This window comes from Brassica napus, chromosome C6 (genome assembly GCF_020379485.1).
Source record: "Brassica napus cultivar Da-Ae chromosome C6, Da-Ae, whole genome shotgun sequence".
NCBI lineage: Eukaryota > Viridiplantae > Streptophyta > Magnoliopsida > Brassicales > Brassicaceae > Brassica > Brassica napus.
In genome coordinates, this window is record NC_063449.1 from 34,489,980 (window position 1) to 34,508,310 (window position 18,331).

At 34.3% G+C, this 18,331-nt stretch overlaps 2 protein-coding genes across 2 annotated transcripts; both read right to left on the minus strand.

The window, feature by feature from the left end:
* Positions 1-2,368: 2,368 nt before the first annotated feature.
* Positions 2,369-3,151, minus strand: LOC106403730 (glutathione S-transferase T2-like). The gene has a single exon (XM_048759868.1). It carries the CDS (start codon positions 3,149-3,151, stop codon positions 2,369-2,371), a length of 783 nt encoding a protein of 260 aa, XP_048615825.1.
* A 5,231-nt stretch (positions 3,152-8,382) lies between these two features.
* On the minus strand, positions 8,383-13,555 carry LOC106406000. The gene is made up of 8 exons (XM_048760043.1): positions 13,226-13,555; positions 11,977-13,111; positions 10,485-11,811; positions 9,844-10,123; positions 9,618-9,725; positions 9,251-9,529; positions 8,973-9,116; positions 8,383-8,892 (listed from the first exon to the last, which is right to left on the minus strand). Exons 2-8 carry the CDS (start codon positions 13,082-13,084, stop codon positions 8,704-8,706), a joined length of 3,435 nt encoding a protein of 1,144 aa, XP_048616000.1. The 5' UTR covers positions 13,085-13,111; positions 13,226-13,555; the 3' UTR covers positions 8,383-8,703.
* Between the last annotated feature and the right edge of the window lie 4,776 nt (positions 13,556-18,331).

Below are 18,331 nucleotides of genomic sequence, written 5' to 3' on the forward strand. Positions count from 1 at the left end.
ATTCACGAAAATCAATTTATAATTTACAAGTTAGGAGAATACTAAAACAACGGCGAACTCATACCATAACTAATTAAATTATATATTTTGGTCTTCATATTTTACAATTTTTACTTCGAAAATGTTAGAGCAAGATTAACCCTAGGACCTTAATGGGTTCTTAATTAAATTTTAATTAATAGATTTAGGTTAAGAAGTTTTGTTAAGAAACTTTTCGTTTTAATGGCTCCAATGGTGAGTTCTTAATTTGGAGTTCTTAAGAATTTTTTTTTTATTAAAGATAAATTTATTTATTAAATAAAACATATTAAAATACAACATTTTAAACATAGATTAAAAAAACATTAAAACAAAGATTAGTAAAATAAACGAGAATAATTTAAAAGAAGCATCAGAACTCAGTTGTTGTCTTCATCGCTGCCGAATTTACGCCATATATGTTCAACCAAATCATCTTTTAGTTGTTGATACATTTGTTTATCACGAACTCTAGTTCGAACACCCATCATATTGGCGATATTTGTAGGGATGTCTGTAGAATGTGACTTGGGGAGCTTCACCTTTTATAATGTCATCAAAAACATGTGAGCGATCAAGAACATTGATATCATTTAAGGTACCTAAAGGTCCAAAAAACGCATGTCATATCCATAGATCATACAAAGCAACCGCCTCTAAAACGATGGTAGGTTTTCCCGAACCACGTGAATATTGACATTTCCAAGCGGTGAGACAATTCTTTCACTCCCAATGCATACAATCGATGCTTCCTATCATCCCGGGAAATCCACGGTACTCACCAACTTCAAGTAGACGTTGAAGATCAGCCGGTGTTGGTCTTCTTAGGTACTCATCGCCGAATAAATTTATTATTCCTTCCACAAAATTTTCCAAACATGCATGAGTTGTAGTTGAACCGAGTCGGAGGTATTCGTCAACCGTATCAGCCGCAGTACCGTATGCCAAGCAACGAATGGCTGCCGTACACTTTTGAAGAGGAGAGAGAATAAGCCTTCCGAGACAATCTTTCTTTTGTCGAAAGAATTCAACTTCATTGGAGAGTCGATCAACAATGTGCATGAACAATGACTTGTACATTCTAAAACGTCGTCGGAATAGATTATCAGGATACGTTGGAGTTTCGCTGAAATAATTCCATAGACGTTCATTGCCTTCTTCACGATTTCTTTCGATATAAGCTCGTTTTTTCCTTTGTTCTTCTCGATCATCATGAATGGTAAAATTCTCAAAAGCTTGATCAAAATATTGATCAAAGACCTCATCAAATGTATCATCAAAGGCATCATCAAATGATTCATCTAAGGGGTTTTGAGAAGAAGAAGCCATTAGATGAGACTTGTTTACAAGAGAATTTGTATTTTGAAAAAGAGGCTAATGTTTTAAGGGGTGATTGAAGAGGCTAATGTTTTAAAAAAGAGAGAGATTTGTTTATGTTTATATTTTGAGATTTTGAGAAGGAGAAATGATGATAGAAGAAGGTGATTGAAGAGGCTAAAGTTTTTAAGAAGAGAGAGACTTGGTTACGTTTATATGTTGAAGATATGAAGATAGAAGAAGGTGATATACATTTTTTTTATATAGACAAAGTGATGCAATACAAACAAGTCTGTGACCAAATAATACAAGTCCGTGACACTGACCCAAATAATACAAGTCCGTGACCAAATAATACAAGTCCGTGTCTAAAAGCAACAATGGTACATGACTGTGAGCTTTCTTTCCAGAAAAATACAGTGGTACTTGACAGTGAGCTTGTCCGTGTGTCTTCCACTCCCAATGCTACACTCTGTCACTCTTTTGGACCTGAAAATAAAGACAAGAACATGAAAAACCGCTTTTCTTTATGTCAAAAGAAGACAATCATAATTCACGAGACTGAAACACAAGCACAACCAGAAACATAAGAACAAGAGAAGCATAATCATCATTTAAGTAAACATAAGAACATAAGCCTAACCAGAAACATAAGAACAAGAGAAGCATAATCATCATTTAAGTAAACATAAGAACATAAGCATAACCAGAAACATAAGAACAAGAAAAGCATAATCATCATTTAAGTAAACATAAGAACATAAGCATAACCAGAAACATAATCATCATTTAAGCAAACATAAGCAACACAAGCATAACCAGAAACATAAGCAACAGAAGCAAAATACAACAACCAGATAGACTAGAACACAAACTAATTAGAGAACAGAAATTAAGGCAACATGTCAGTGATAAGCTTCTTCTTCAGAGCTTCTTCATAGTCAGCTAAAGGTTCTGATTTTGCAAGCAGACACTCAAGCATCTTCATCTTTGACAGCTTCTCTTTCATAGCCAAGTCTTCCTTCTTGATGCTCTACATATTTTCAAACGCAGCCACCACCTTCCCATCTGGCAAATCCTTCTTCTTCCCCGCTGCCAAATCCTTCTTCTTACGTTGGGCCTTAGCTGCCTTCACACTCGGCGGACGACTGGCGCCTTGATCTTCTTCACCATTGGTCGTTTCAGGTGCGTGTGAGGTTGATGATTGAGCGCCATCATCACACTTCCTCAGTTTAGAGCTTCCTTGGGTTTTTGAAGTGGAAAGCTCACACCATTTCTGATCATTACGTAGCTCTTTCCAAGCATGCTCGAGATTGAATTTTTTTGTATGGTTGTTGTAGAAAATCTCATGAGCAAGTTTGACAACATCATTATCATTTTGACCAGAACTTCTCTCTCTACTTGCTACTTCATACGCCCCACAAAACTTATTGACAATGTCATTAATCTTCTGCCAGCGTTGTTTACAATTACTTGCCTCTCTGTGTTCAGTAACCTTAGGAGATGCGGCAACGTATGCTGCAACCCTCTTCCAGAAAGTACCACACCTCTGCTCGTTGCCTACAACAGCATCCTTACTTGTATTCAACCATGCGCTGATGAGTACAAGATCATCGATTGGCGTCCACTGCTTCCTTTCTCTACACTCTGCAGGACCCTCTTCAGCAAAGTTTGAAGCTTCGTGAGCTTGAGTTCCAAAATAGGGGACTTGAGAAGAAGATAGTTGGACACTATATTGAGGAAAACCGAACACAATTTGTTGACTAGTAAGCAAATCAACAAACTTAGACGTGTGGTTATAAGAATTAGGATCCATATTGGAATATGGATTAAGAAGAAATAAAGAGAAGCTCAATGTGTTTATGATATGGGAGAGAAGAAGGGTTTTGTTTTAAAGAAGGGAGAAAGATATCAACAATTAACACAGAAGATGAACTCATTCAACACAACCAACGCTTTAGATTAGACATCTATCTAACAAAAAAAAGCTTTAGCCATTTCCACAACCAACGCTTTAGACTAGACTACTATCTAACACATTAATCTCACTTAACATCCATTTATATCTAACATAGGCATTTTCAATTTCTAGCTAAAGCTAACATCCATTAATATCTAACAGAGACATTTATATCAAACATCCATTTATATCTAACACGGTTTCGACTAGACTACTATCTAACACAATAATCTCACTTAACCATATTTATTACCAACCGCGAATCATTCTAACACAAGCAATACAATTCAGTTCAGACCAGAACTAAATCAAAGAGACAAGTTGTACCTTTATTGCAGTTGTACTCCTCTTCATTGAAGAACCTTCCTCATGTCTCTTGATCAACGCTCTTGATCACTGAAACAAATCAAATAGAATGAAAGAATTACTCAGCAGAAAGATAAACAATGTGAAAAAATAAAAAAGAATGAAATCAAATAGACATAAACCATCACAACTAAACGCATGCATGCATTGAAGTTGAGCAAACATAGAAATAAAATAACTTAGCTTTAGAGGGGGAGTGATTCGCCCTCAGTTAGAGCCGCCGAGAGGAGACGGCGTGATTCGCCCTCAATCAGAGCCGGCGAGAGAGAGTCGGTGTGATTAGCCCTCAATCAGAACCGCCGAGAGAGAGACGCCATGATTCGCCCTCAATCAGAGCCGCCGCAAGCGAGACGGCGTGATTCGCTCTCAATCAGAGCTGCCGAGAGAGAGACGCCGTCATTCTAAGTCAGGAGAGCCACTGAGAGAGCCGCCTTCGTTTTTCCCCGTCGAATGGAGATCCACCGAGAGAGAGAGTCAGAGTTTTGCCTCCTCGATGAGAGCCACCGACAGAGAACCGGAGTGATTCTTCGTCAATCGCATGCACGGAGAGAGAGAGCTGGAGTCTTCGATCGTCGACGAGATCAACTGCCGAAAGCGTGATGAATCGTGAAGAAATTGGAGGAAGAGAGAAGAGATGAATGAAATTGGAGGAAGGAACTTTTGGTCGGGAGAGAAAGGAGAGAGCAAACGCTCACTCTCTTACACGTGTCCCACAAGATCCGAGTCTTCCTCTCCTTAATTAAGATCCAACTCTTAATATATTTGCCATTTTTGATTTATTTTAATTACAATTAAACCTTAAGATTCTTGTTAAGAACCAGGGTTAATCCTGGTCTTAGGCTTTGGCATTTTAAATATCCTAAAACCCATTTGAATCAAAGTTTTAAAGTTTTAAATAAAAAAATCAAAGTAAAAAGTAAATAACCAAAACCAGAATCAGACTATAGTTTTGAATATCCAAACACTTTCTATATATTTAAAATATTTGAGTCAGTCTGAAACCGAATATAAAAATATTCAAACATATTAAATAAATAAATAAATATATATATAATTTAAAATTTTACTAAAATGTATGAATATTTTTAAAAATAAAATTATCTAGAAATAAAAAAATCATTGTAAATATCTAGTTATTTGTATCCAAAATAATTCATACCATTTGAAAGTTTTATCTTTATTCATCTTAATTGTACTTTATATTTTATCCGATTTATCTGATATTTTATTTGAGCTAACTAAAAAGATGAACCAATTTGGATAACTAAACCTAAATTTTTACTTGAACTAAGAACTAACCGAATCTATACGAGCTAGTGAACCCTGAAATTTCCTACCAACTGTTTACTTCTCGATTTAACGGATCTAATCCAAAATGTTTATGCGAAATAGCAATATAGATTGGATATTAATCCAACACTCTATAGCCTTTGTGTCCATGCAGGACCGGTTCAATGGCGCCATGGGCCCTGGGACAAAAAAAAAATTATTTCCAAAAAATTATTTTTCTTTAAAAAATCTGACAGATATATGTTTTTTTTAAATACTTTTATACAAAAAAATTTGGACCCCTTTTTTATTTTTAATATAAAAATACATGTATTTTTTTTTTAAAAAAATCGAATCTTTATCTATTAAGAAATAGATTGAGCTTGGGTCGTCTTCCAATCTAAGCCGGCCCTGTGTCCATGCCTCGTACGTCACGTCATGCTTTGGACGATTGCGGCTATTATAAAGAAAGTCTTGGGAACCAAATTTCAATTTGAATTTTATTTTGACTTTCTTTTATGAAAAAAAAAGAGAGCCACCAATAAATTAAGTAAATTCTCTTAAATAGATTATTTTCAAATTTTAGTCATAAAAATAGACAACAAAGAAAAAATGACCAAAATATTTTATTTAATAGATAAAAAAACCATAATACCCTAGATATATAAAAAATAAAAAAATAAAAAAATAAAAATAAAATAAATAATAATAAATAATAATAAAAAATAATTTTTTTTATAGTTTTAGATTATATGTTTTCAAATTCGAACTTTTCTATAACTTTTTTTTTTGCGATTTTTTTTTTTAAAATTTTTTTTTTGTAATTCAAAAATACTTTTTGAAACTATTTTTAAAACTTTTAATTTTTAAATTTTTAATATTTATTTTTTATTTTATAAAATTTTAAACCTCGATCTCAAATCTTTACCCCTTAACTCTAAACCTTAAAGTTTGGAATAGTTAACCCTATAAATGTATATTTACCTATGTAATGAAACATTTTGATCATTTTGGTCATTTTGATCCTTAAAATTTATATTCGTGGCAAAAATTTTTTTAGTGCTATCCTAAGATATTTCTCATAAATTAACCTCATCACTCATGTTTCAAAATAAAGAACCACGAAAACAAAACTATCACAATCGATCCGAATATAAGCAATGTTCATTCCACACTAAGCCTACACATTTTACCAAGACCCAAAGACCCAAACCGGAACCGACCCAAAAATACAGGTTCGGGTTCGGATCCGAATCCATGCTAAAATACGTGTTGGGTCTGTTTTTTTTTGGACCTGCGGATCTCGATTCGAGTCAGCGTCCTATCCGAAACTCGATCGGGTACCCAAAGTATCCATAAATTATTGTATATATTAGATATATAGGTGATTTGGTATATTTTTGGTATTTCAGATATTTTTTTAAGTTTCAGATTCAGGTTTTTAGGTATAATTTCAGTTTTGGAGTAAAATTTTAGATTTTCAGAAAATATGATTTGGGTATTCAGGTAAATTTCGGGTATGTTTTGGATTTTCGGATCTGATTTTGGATATTTTTTTCGAGTATTTTTTGGCTATTTTTGCGGTTCTTCGGATATTTTTAGTGTTTTCGGATATTTTTCGAGTTTTGGGTCCATTTCGGATATTTCAAGTCCTAAATATCTGAACTGATATGTATCTGAAATATACTTGGAAATTATATATATTTTATGGGTATTAGAATTATGTATCCGGATCCGACAAAATCCGATCCGAAAAATTATATATACTACATGGATCCAAATTTCTAGAACCCGAAAAACTAGATCCGACAAGACCCGATCCAAGGAACCAGATGTCCAAGACTATTCAACACCAACTCAAAGATTTGAAATACATGATTAGAGGGAATTTAATTATGATACATCAAGTTGTTGTATAATAGATAAATCATTAATAATTTAAATCAGGCTCCGTAATTGGATATTAAAAATTATAATAATCTAATAGTAGTTAAATCACCTAGTAACATAAAATTAATTAACATGCCAAATGCGTTACATTAGAAAATGTTTTATAATCTTAGTTTTGCATTTAATTGTAATTCTATTATTTGCTATAATTTTATTGTAATTTTACATTTTATTTAAATAAAATAGTGGTTATAAAAAAAATTAATTAACATGCAAACAATTTAGAGAACAATCTAAAATTCCAACAAAAAGCCACGTGGATGAAGGCGGCGGATTAACGTCGCGAAAGAAACAGAGCCGTTGCTTTCTAGGCTGTCGGACCAAACACGTGTTATGTCCTCACAGGACTACTTCCTTGCCTTTGTTTCACGGACCTGTAGACACATGTCAACAAATACACACCTCACGTCTCTTATCAGTTCGTTGGTTACCACTTAAGGAATCAGATCAGATTTGTAATAAAAAGAAACAAGAGACATGTTTTCATGTCTCCATAACAGCGTTTGCAAACGCCAAATTCATGGACGGACCCCACTCTTTTTTCTTCTATTCGAGTAGCCTCTAAATTTCATTTCAACCATACACGAGTGATCTTAAATATTGTTTCCGACCTAATTCGTAGTTTGAGAATATTAAGAAAAGAAACGGTTACTTCATTTACAAGGTAGCCTGCATGTCCTGGTGATACGGATCTGGAAAATAAACAAAACAATTCCTTTTAAACTCTTTCAACAACAAGTATTGCCTACAAGAAAAAAAGGGTACATGTGCAAACGCGTAAAATGCTCGTAAGATTCTAGCGTAGTCAGTCTCTGAGCATCTCAATAACCATACGAGCCAGTAACATCACCCACATCATGCAGATTCCACAATTATTGTCCGAATAAAAACCTTATGAGGAATAAGAATCAGATTCATGTACAGTTAATGAAATGCAGGTAGGTAGGTGCATACTCCCTAGTGCCAAGGCTGACTCTAAGCCAAAGCTTATGAAATGTAGTGGTTTATGGATAACCATATGTTTTGGTGCTTTAGGCGTCCAAACACAAGACCTGGCCTGCCTAGTGTAATTAGATTTGGTAATATATATATTAGAGACAATCTAGGATTATGGAAGTGTTTACTAACATTGGGCCGAGTAATTGCATCACTGTTTTCAAACCAATGTATCTGGAAGCAGCTCCTACAAAGCCTGTGTGATCAGCTAAAGGTAACCCTAAAATCACCATGTAGTATCCACCAGCTCAAAAGCCATAGGATGGAGAAAGTAACTACATGCTTTGCTGCAAGCAGAGCTGCTCGAGATTGCAAGTTAATTACATATTACTACATCATTGACATATGCAATGTAACGGTTCATTTGTATTAAAGCTTCTCAAATCCGCAGTGATTGATATAAGCTTCTCACATCACCATCCCAACTCAAAACATAGTTGTAGAAATGAAAATAACATCAAAGCAAACAAACATCCAATACATAATAATAATCAAAAAGGACCAAGGATGATGATGATCAGCAGATAATACAAAAAAAAAAAGTTTTACTACAATCTGTTCTAAGACAACAATAATAATAATAATCACAAGTTTGACAACAACAAGTGTTACATGATCTAATCAAATTTCACAAAAAGTTTTTCCTCGTCATTTCACCTTTGCACTCACACAAACCTCTTTGACTGAAGCAGCAGTCACAAGGGAAGAAAAAACTAACATTTTAAGGGTCAAGCTTGAACCTTGCACACAGATAATAAGGTTTTCCCCCACTAATCTGCGGTTTTAGCTGCTAGCCAGATTAAACTCACTCACTTGTTTCAGGAGTTTTAAGCAGAGATTGGCTCGTATGGATATGAAAGCCAAGGGTGCTTGAGAGCCTCTGATGTAGAAGGACGCTTCTTTGGGTTTATCTCAAGAAGATGAGCCACAAAGTCTGTGAATCCTTGGTCTCCCATTGGCAGCCTATGTCTCAATGATGTTCTTTTAGGTATCAGGTACTCCAATCTGTTGCTTTCCTGCAAAAAAAGTAATTCAGAAAATTTTCTTATTAGCAGCATATCCTTCAACATCAAGAGCTGCAGGAGTTTCTTCTCACCTGATTCCGCTCGTAGAGCATTCTGTTTTTCGTAAAGTACTTGTGGGAATCACGTCCCTTGGTAAGCATTTCCTGATCGATAGTTCCTATGATTCCCATTATCCTTGCTAGCAAACTCGCTGGAGAATCATTTTGGAAAAGAACCTGCAAACACACAACTCCAGCAAAATCAACAACAAACAGTATAACGTTTTCAAACTATACCTTTATCTCAAGTAAACGTTAGTATAAATGATAGGATTTGATGCATTAGCACTATGGAAAATGCAGAAACTTACATTGCCAGTACACAGTTCAGCTAGAATGCATCCAAGAGACCACACGTCTATCTTTTTATCATAAGGAAGTCCCAAGATTACTTCTGGTGCTCTGTATGACCTCGATTGAACATAGGAGCATAGGTGATCTGTCTCGAAACAGCTACTACCAAGGTCAATGACTTTTATCTCACACCTGCTGTAGCTTTTCACCAATATGTTCTCAGGCTTCAAATCACAGTGTATTAGTCCAAGGCCATGTAGAAACTGAAGTGCTTCAAGGCATTGGATAGTGATTGACTGTACACAAAAGGTCCAAAAGGGATCAGGAATCCGCTAGATATATGTTACCTGTGGCTAAATGGTGATGATGAAATGGACTAACAACCTGCAATCTTGGCATTGTAAAATAAACTTCACCACCTGATTCTCTGTTAAATTTGTGGAATTCGTATAGATTGGCCTTAAGAAGCTCACATACAATTAGCAAATGCTCCTGCAAAATAAACCATTATTTCAAACCAACCCCTCAGACACACCATTATATAAAAGGTACTAAAGGCTAAAATTGTTGAAGAGAAAGACATCTAACCAGAGATGAATGTACAGCTTACCCGGTAGTAAAAGTAATCATATAACCGGAGAAGATGGTATTTGTCAGCAGGATCATGCTTGTTGACATACTTCAAAAGTTTAATCTCGTCAAGACTCTGGTCAAAGAAGTCTTTGTTGTTCTTTATGATTTTTATACAAACGTCCATTCCTGTCTGCAAGTCATGCGCTTGTATGGCTTTACTGAAGGCTGCTGATCCTAGGTACTCAGTGACATGGTAACGCCCAGCAATTACCGAATTTAAAACCACGTGGAAGTTCTTTTCCTCTTCGAATCCAGTCCTGATTAAAAAAAAATATCAAACAAATAATAAGAAAGCAGCACTCAGCTATATATGAAACTATGACGATGTAGACGTTTCTTTACTAGTCCAATCTTGGGTGTACATATCCTAAGGTAATCACAGTGAGACAAATATTTACATATTATCGACATTGGACACAGTACTCACTGACCAACACAAAACCGAAGCAATGTAGTTACTCAATTAATATTCACATTTCTACTTAACATGATGTTCCTGGTTTGAACGGAACAACCGGAGACTCAGAAGGACATGCTCCTAAACAAGAAACAAAGCGAACTTTGAACAAGAAAGAAAGTAACATACACTATTTATTTAAGGTTAGGGAGACATCTTACCTGTTTTTCCTATGAACGATTTTGAGGTTAAAGGTTTCAAACTCCTCCTCTTGAGCCTTAATCTGTCTTACTTGCTCCTGTACAGCCACTGCCTCTTCATCATCAATTGCTGTCACATTGTCATCCTCTCTTTCACTGCTATCGTTTCTACCATCTTCTTTATCAGCATGCTTTCTTTCTTCGCAAGCGTAATTTGACAGAGAAGAGGGAGATGTTGCATTATCTTCTTTCACCGAACTTTGAGAACTTGACGAATCGCTACTCTTCCGTCTCCAAGTTGCAACCATATCATCAGTAGCCGTTGAAGCACTCAAAAGCTCGGCGTTCTTATCTCTTATCGCCATTTTGTTATTGCCTGACCATAACGATTTGCTAGACTCTGCGTGCATCAACTGCCCATCTTTTCGCGACGAGCCAAACGAAAAACCTCCTCCATCAGTTTGAGTCTTCACATGAAAACTCTCGCCCGAATCATTATCTACAATGTAATCTTTCTGTTTATTCTTGTTTTCCCCATCAATATGTTTCTTGTCTGACTCAGAGTAAAGCTGCCTAAACCTGGATACTACCGCATCATGATCACGGGAGTACTCAAAATCTCCCTCGCTGCTCCCTCCAGCCAAACTTTCACGTACTTCACTGCCGAAATCAGCTGCATCGCTGTTAATGCCCACACCAATTGACCTGACTGAATCATGCTGGTCATCTTCGAGGCAAACATCATCAAGATGAGACTTTCGATGAACATTTGCTCCTTTCTTATCACCACCCAACGTGAGAAGTTCATTCGTCTGAGCTACAAACCCCTGCCAAACAGGCTCATCGCGCATCGAACTCAGCACTTCCTGATCTATCAATTGCCCATCATATTGGGATATTAAATCATTCTCCTTGCTCGCTGGATAGATCTCTGAGACGGTCAGTCTTCTGTCATTTTCCGAAGAGATATGCTCGGTATCTTTTGCTTGAGGGTACTGTTCGCCAGATAGATAAGAAGCCTCCTCTGTATAAGACTGATCTTCTTCCTCGTCTTTGGCTGTATCTCTTTCATGGTGATCAGGACTTCCACGAGTCGTTCCTTTCTCGTGATCACTTGGATAATCAATCTCATGGGCAAGAAACCATGTTTCATCCTCGATAGGTTGTCTGACATAACCAATGTCGTCATCATCCTCGTACTCGTCAGAGTCCCAGTACTCATTACGGTAGTCAACAGATTCACTCAAACCATCACCGATGGTAGCAAAGCCAGAAACAAGATCTGATGCATCCTCTGCTATTCCCTGACTTACTGAAAGCCAGTTTCCCCCAGCAGATTTTTTCCCACCTATATGAGATCATTGGGAGATTAAAAACTTACTTTCACACCTCAACTAAAATTGATATGGTTAAGGTAAAACTTAAAAAGGTAGAAAGTGAAGCAACATGGTTTTAAGAAGATCAAAACAAAGGGAATTAAAACAAAGCTGTATATATTGTCATGTAATCTAACCTGATGAGCTGATTTCTTGGCCAATGGGAACATCAAGGTATGAACCTATGAGAAGGGCCTCCTCCTCATCATTGATTAGCCTTGAACCAGAACCATCACGCTCAAACTTTTCTTCACAGTAAAGACTCAGAGGATTGTCTTCAGACTTGAGCTTAACAGGAGGCAACCTAGGGAACTCTTCCTTCCGGGCATCGTAGACAAGCGGGAAACCTAAGCTACTTATGCTCTTGTCATCAAAAGTAGATTGAGTTTTACCAAAGAATAAAGCTCTTGCAACCTCACTTTCCTGCTCCTTGATTGCCGCTCTCACATCACTAACGTCTGTCTTTTTCTTTCCCTCTCTTTTGTCAGAGCTGGTAGCAACACTGTCACTGGTTGAGGCATCCCCTCTGGAAGATCCGAAAAGAGTCTCCACAGAACACTCTTTCCAGTTATCTGAGGTTCTTGAATCTAAGACATCTTCAGTTCTTAAGAGAACGCTGCCCATATAGTTTTCATGCTTTCCAAAATTTTCAATTAGCCTATCAGTCTCATTTGTTTTGGATCCGGAGTTGCCTTTACTAGTACTCCCAGACCATGAAGCAGTCTTATTACCAAAGAAAACAATATCTTCACCGGTCTCCACAACCTTCTTATCGATATCAGCAACATCCCCACGCCGTGACTGTTCCATTGCATACAAATCCACCAAACTGCTACCACCAACATCATCAGCGCTTCGACAAGAGTCCAAGGTACCATTACCTGAAGTAGTAGTAAGTTTACAGGAACGCGCATCAGGAGGAGCAGCAGGATCACCAGAGTTTTCAGAGAACGTGAAGCTCATCTCCCTCGATATAACCTTCTTGCTGCTAGGCTTCTCACCACCATTCTCCCATTTGGTTACAGACCCATTGGCGCCAGTCCCAAAGTCCACCTCCTTGGAGACTTCACTATCCCTTGGTTCTAAACCTTTACTTGAATCTTTCTCCTCAACGATAAGCTTCTGGAGAAACCCGTTTAAGTCAGAGCGGTTGTTGAGCTCGTTACGCAGAGCTTCCTCTGCTTTAGAGAAACGGTTCTTTTTGAGAAAGTCTAGAACCCCATCTACAGAGCCTTGGTTCGTCATTGTTGACTACCTTTTACAATAACAATCCTGTAACCAAACATAACAAAGATCAAAACTTTTCCTTCTGTTTCAGATTACGAAAAAAAAAAAAAAACAATTTTGAAGAAACGAGGCAAAAGAGTAAGATTAACAAAGACTCACGCTTGCTCATACGGAACGAAGAGAGCTCCAATAAGCGAAGAAGAAGCTGCTCCAACGCGCAATCGAAGAATCTGGAAAACAGGTGGAGATCCGAGGAAGAAGAAGAAGAAAGGCGTGTGAGCGGGAAGTGGATGGATCCAACGAGAGATGAAATGCGCTTACAGATCAACGAAGACGAAGCCCCACGTTGAGGTTTGGATGGATGTAATGATTTTTGGGGACATTCACTGGAAAAATCTAAAGTTCCTAAATTTAAATTAGGGTTCTTTCTTTCTTTCTCTCCAATCCCTTTGATCTCTAACATACGCACATTTCGCCAGAATATGATATATTGCTATCCTACTATATAAAAGGGACTAAATCCCTCATTTCTAAGCCCTGCCACATGGGCAAAATATTGTGAACCAACCAAGATGCCATGTCATCCAGAGTGGGCTTGAGTTAAAAAAAAAGCTATTTTCAGAGCCCATTCGACCCATCTCGAAGCCCATTCCCGAACCACTCTCTCATAAGCATAATCCCGTGTTCTAAACATCCAGTGTTAAATTTTTTAAAACACTCATATGTTAGAAATTATTTAGAAAATATCTTTATATAAATGTTTTTTCTTGAATAATATTTAATTATAATTTTTTGTATCTTTTTAACTTTTATAATAAAAATATTTTTTTCAAATAGCAACAAAATATATATAAGAATTATCTTATTTTTAAAATTTTTGATAATTTTATTATATTATTTTAGAATCAATTATTTAATATTAATATAACATATAAATTTTATATGATTAAAATAAAATTCGTTTTTAATTATATATAAAATTCATTAAGGGTATTGTTTTAATTAACACATTAGCGAATCAGTTAGAAATTAATAATAAATCAATAAACTATCTAAAAGTCTAAAACCTAATAAAATATGACAAATAAGAAAAACTAACTGAATTTTAATATAAAATATAAATTTAATATTATTAAAATAAAATTCATTTTTAATATATATATATAATATTAATTAAGGGTATTTTTAAATTAATAAATTAGTGACTTAGCTAAAAAAAATAATAAATCAATGATTTAGCTAAAACCTAATAAAAACATGACAAATAAGCAAATTTACTAAAATTATGGATAATATAAAATATGATTGATTTTTTTAATACAAAATTAAAATAAGAGTTTTGTTAAATAAAACATAAGTTTGCCGTATCGGTGTTACAATAAAAAACAATCATTAATAGTGTCGTAGGAATTATGTCTTTCCTATTAGCGAATAAAATTGAAGCAGAGTGTTGGAGGATAGCTCAATGTATCGACGAGATTATGGAGATTGATATGGGAGTTGAGGTAACGGACACAACTGTTCCTCCGCAAAGAAACGCTCCTGCTAGACATCCTGGATAAATGAAAGAGACATATCTGGACTTGGCTTTGTGTTAATGGATGGTGACTTTCCAATGCTGTTTGGAGCAAGGCCCGATATGCACACACTAAATCACCACTTCAAGCGGAAGCTGAAGATTTGCTATGGGCAATGCAAGTGATACTGAAGTTTGGACACAGAGAGATGGTCTTTCAATCGACTGTGAACAACTGGTTATACTCATTCAAAAGGAGGAAGATTGGCCTGCGTTGGACAAGGAGCTCGACGAAATACAGGCTGTATCCAAAGAATTTTCTGAACTTTCTATTGCTTATATTCCTAGATCTTTAAAATTCCGTACGAATAGCCTAGCAAAAGGTGTCCGATCACGCGCATCTTGATCAGCTTTTGTAAACCCTTTTGCACCAAGTTGGCTAGCCCCACAAGCTAGCATGAGGGTGCCAAAAAAAGGAATAAAGTTGAAAGTGAAACTAAATATCCCAATGAACAAATTTATCAGAAGCCCATATTTATGTGGATGTCTATATGGGACAAACAATTTTTTTAGACAATTATAGAATATAGTCACGAAAATCAATCCTAAAATATATAATTTAAAAAAGCCATTTAAACAAACCATCAAAATTTTCAATATTACACCAAATAAAAATATAAAGGCCAACTATATTTTCTTCATGTATAATGTGTTGTGGTAAGATTTAAAAAAATTAACAGTAAGGAAAAATTAGATTTTTAATTCTAAATTTACAGTTAAAACATAACATTTTATAAAACTAAACAATTGACATAATAGTACAAAAATATGAAAAAAAATCAAAATACTATCCGCGCGTAGCGCGGACAAGGACCTAGTAATCTATAAAGATTCTAGTCGACAACCCTTTTTCTCATTTGTTGATTTTTTTTTTTATCTGTTTTTTTTAACTAACGGATTAATAGTTAGATAGACAACTAGAAGTTAAAACTGGACAGATGAATAAAATATGTTTGAATTTGAACATAATTGCTTCAAGCCAAAACTAAACAAGTCTTTAAGAAATAGTTTTGTAGCTTTTCTTTGTATGTAAATCTTTTAACTCTTTAAATCAAATCAGAACCATTTGTTCAACTGTTACATGATTATTATCCGGTTCAATCAAACTCATGTTTAACAGTTTCACATCTGCATTTCGGTTTAGCAAACATTTATATGTATGCTCTTTACCCACTATTACAGGAATCAATCAACCAAATAACAAACTTACTAGTTTCTTCTCCTTTCTCTCCTCTCTCTTACTTTGATCTTCATCTCATCTTTATCCTCTCTTCAAACTCCGCGGACTCGGGTTCTTCGGGGAATCCTCTTCTTCCTATATTGATCATCCTACGAACCGGTTTCCCCTTCTTTCTATCCTACTATCCCATCAGCATATCATTTCTTTCGGATCATAAACATGCCAATACTAATTATTACACTCGAAATGAATTAAAATATATGCATATATTCATTTTCAACATTATATTCTCATTCACAAAAGATATGTTTTACAATAATAAATTACTTAACAGATTCAATAAAATATCTGAATAGTAAACATAATTTCCTCTTTTCTATGAAATCACTATCTGAACTTTGAGTATCTATATTTTTGTCCTAGAACATATTCGCATTTTCAAACTTGTATTGAAATATTTTAAAATATAACAAAATAATGGTAAAAAAAATAAAATATGATAATTTAATTGTAATGTTATGCGAAATAAACATCAATAAACATGTCAGTAATAAAGTATAAGAAAATAATTATACCAATGCTTCCTGACTTTGCCTTAGCATAGAAACCTGATGAATACCAACTTCCTTCTGTAGATGCTTCATGGTCTGAAGACAATCTACGGACTAAGAACACATCAAATCACATTAAGTGCAACCAAAGACAAAGCAGTGCATGAAACATTACCTTAAGAGTACAAAGCCAATGGCCGCCATAGAAATAGAAATGGTATAGCTCTGTGAACAACTCTCACGATTCTCCAAATGTCAATAATATATACTGTATAAGATAGCTCCTTGTGTACTAAGGGAAGATGTTGTCTGTATTGTGTATGTTTGTTTAGTGCAATAAAAGTCTATTCTTTCTGCAAATGAAGTTTTGTTTTTGTTTTTGTCAGCGTTCATTGTTATTACTTGGACGACATCTACACCAGATTGAAGCAAATTGCTAGGTTCTGTTTTATTGGTATTCCCTAAGACAATGTTTGGTCTTTACAATTTACTTAGTTACGGAAAAAGTAGAAGTTGAATTATGGCTAATCACCAGCGAAAGCTCGAGGGGCCGGGTATGGTCAATGGTGGAGAGCGACATGCCTCACTGAGCTAGTGACATAACCCATGTCTCGGACGTTCTAACAGTGCTTTTGTTTGAGTGGGTGTTATTGATTATTGTATTAAATGGAATTAAAAGTAAAACCATGTGTTATTGGATTCGTGATTTTAAAATCTTTGCCCAAATCATCTGTTATTCATTTACTAGTTTTTAAATACTAGTTGAAATTCAGTATTATTTAGTCTTACAGATTTACTTTTTACATTAAATTTCAATGGATTTGAAAAGATTTCTATGTTAAAAGTACGAAGACATAAATCCGAAAAGAACCTATAAATTTGTAAATAATAATTAAAATCCACTAGTTTAGAAATTGTTAAAAATTACATATTTATAATTTTTCATATCACTTAAAAAGTTAAAATACATAAATGAATAACACCATTTAGTTTGTCAGTTGTTTGTGGGTTTTACTTTGGTTTAGCTTTGTAACCTAACCAGTTTTCGGTTTGGGCAGTTATTAATATGTTTAGCTTTGTAATCTATTTATTTCACAAAAATTATTTTTGTTTTTTATCTTAAAGAGTGTCATTCTACCTTTCTAATGTTTTTTACATATTTAATCTATTTTTATCCTTTCGATATATTTTTATTTAAATCATTTGATTTAGTTAATTGCACAATAAAGAAGGATATATCAGTATATATTTTTAAAAATAATTTGTATGAAATATGTTAACACCCCTTATATATCAAAAGAGAAACATTACAACATTTGAGGTAGCCATGTATCATCACCACAATGATTCTTAGAATCCTTAGAGAAATAAGTTGATCCATCTAAATATATAATAAACTTTTTATTAAACTAACCATAAATTAATTATTAATTTTTTTCATTATTTTCTTAAATAAAATTACCGAATTGTCTAATGTGTCTAAAATATATATGATAATTAATGATTTTAAAAAATAAAGAGTTGGTAAAAATTATTGTATCTTCTATAGTTTTATTAATTTTAACTTATTAAAATAAATTAGACAACCATATAAAATATATAATAAAAATTTATATTTTTTTCATATATGATATATTTTGAACTTTTAAATACGACTATAAATTACTAAAACTGTTAAAAGTCTCATATTGAAATTTTTGTGATCCATGGTTTAAAATTTTGTTATGACAAGATACAAATGATCACAAAATCATATAAGTAAAAAAATCTCATTTAATAAATATTAAGATTAAATATATATATATATATATATATCGTTTAAATTAAACTATATACCATATAAAAATACATAAATATTTTAATTTTGAAATTAGTTTTGAATATTTTTTTGATAAAATCTTTGAAAAATTGACAACTTAATATTTAAATTTTAAACTTTTCATAGATTTTTTTTTTTA

What these genes read in the sequence shown, in the direction of transcription:
- LOC106406000 (XM_048760043.1), bottom strand. Translation starts at nt 13,084, where the DNA reads ATGACGAACCAAGGCTCTGTAGATGGGGTTCTAGACTTTCTCAAAAAG. An exon ending in ATGATTACTTTTACTACCGG is followed by an intron (nt 9,726 to 9,843) that starts GTAAGCTGTACA and finishes TTTATTTTGCAG; the next exon opens with GAGCATTTGCTAATTGTATG. An exon ending in TGCTCTACGAGCGGAATCAG is followed by an intron (nt 8,893 to 8,972) that starts GTGAGAAGAAAC and finishes CTTTTTTTGCAG; the next exon opens with GAAAGCAACAGATTGGAGTA.
- LOC106403730 (XM_048759868.1), bottom strand. Translation starts at nt 3,151, where the DNA reads ATGGATCCTAATTCTTATAACCACACGTCTAAGTTTGTTGATTTGCTT.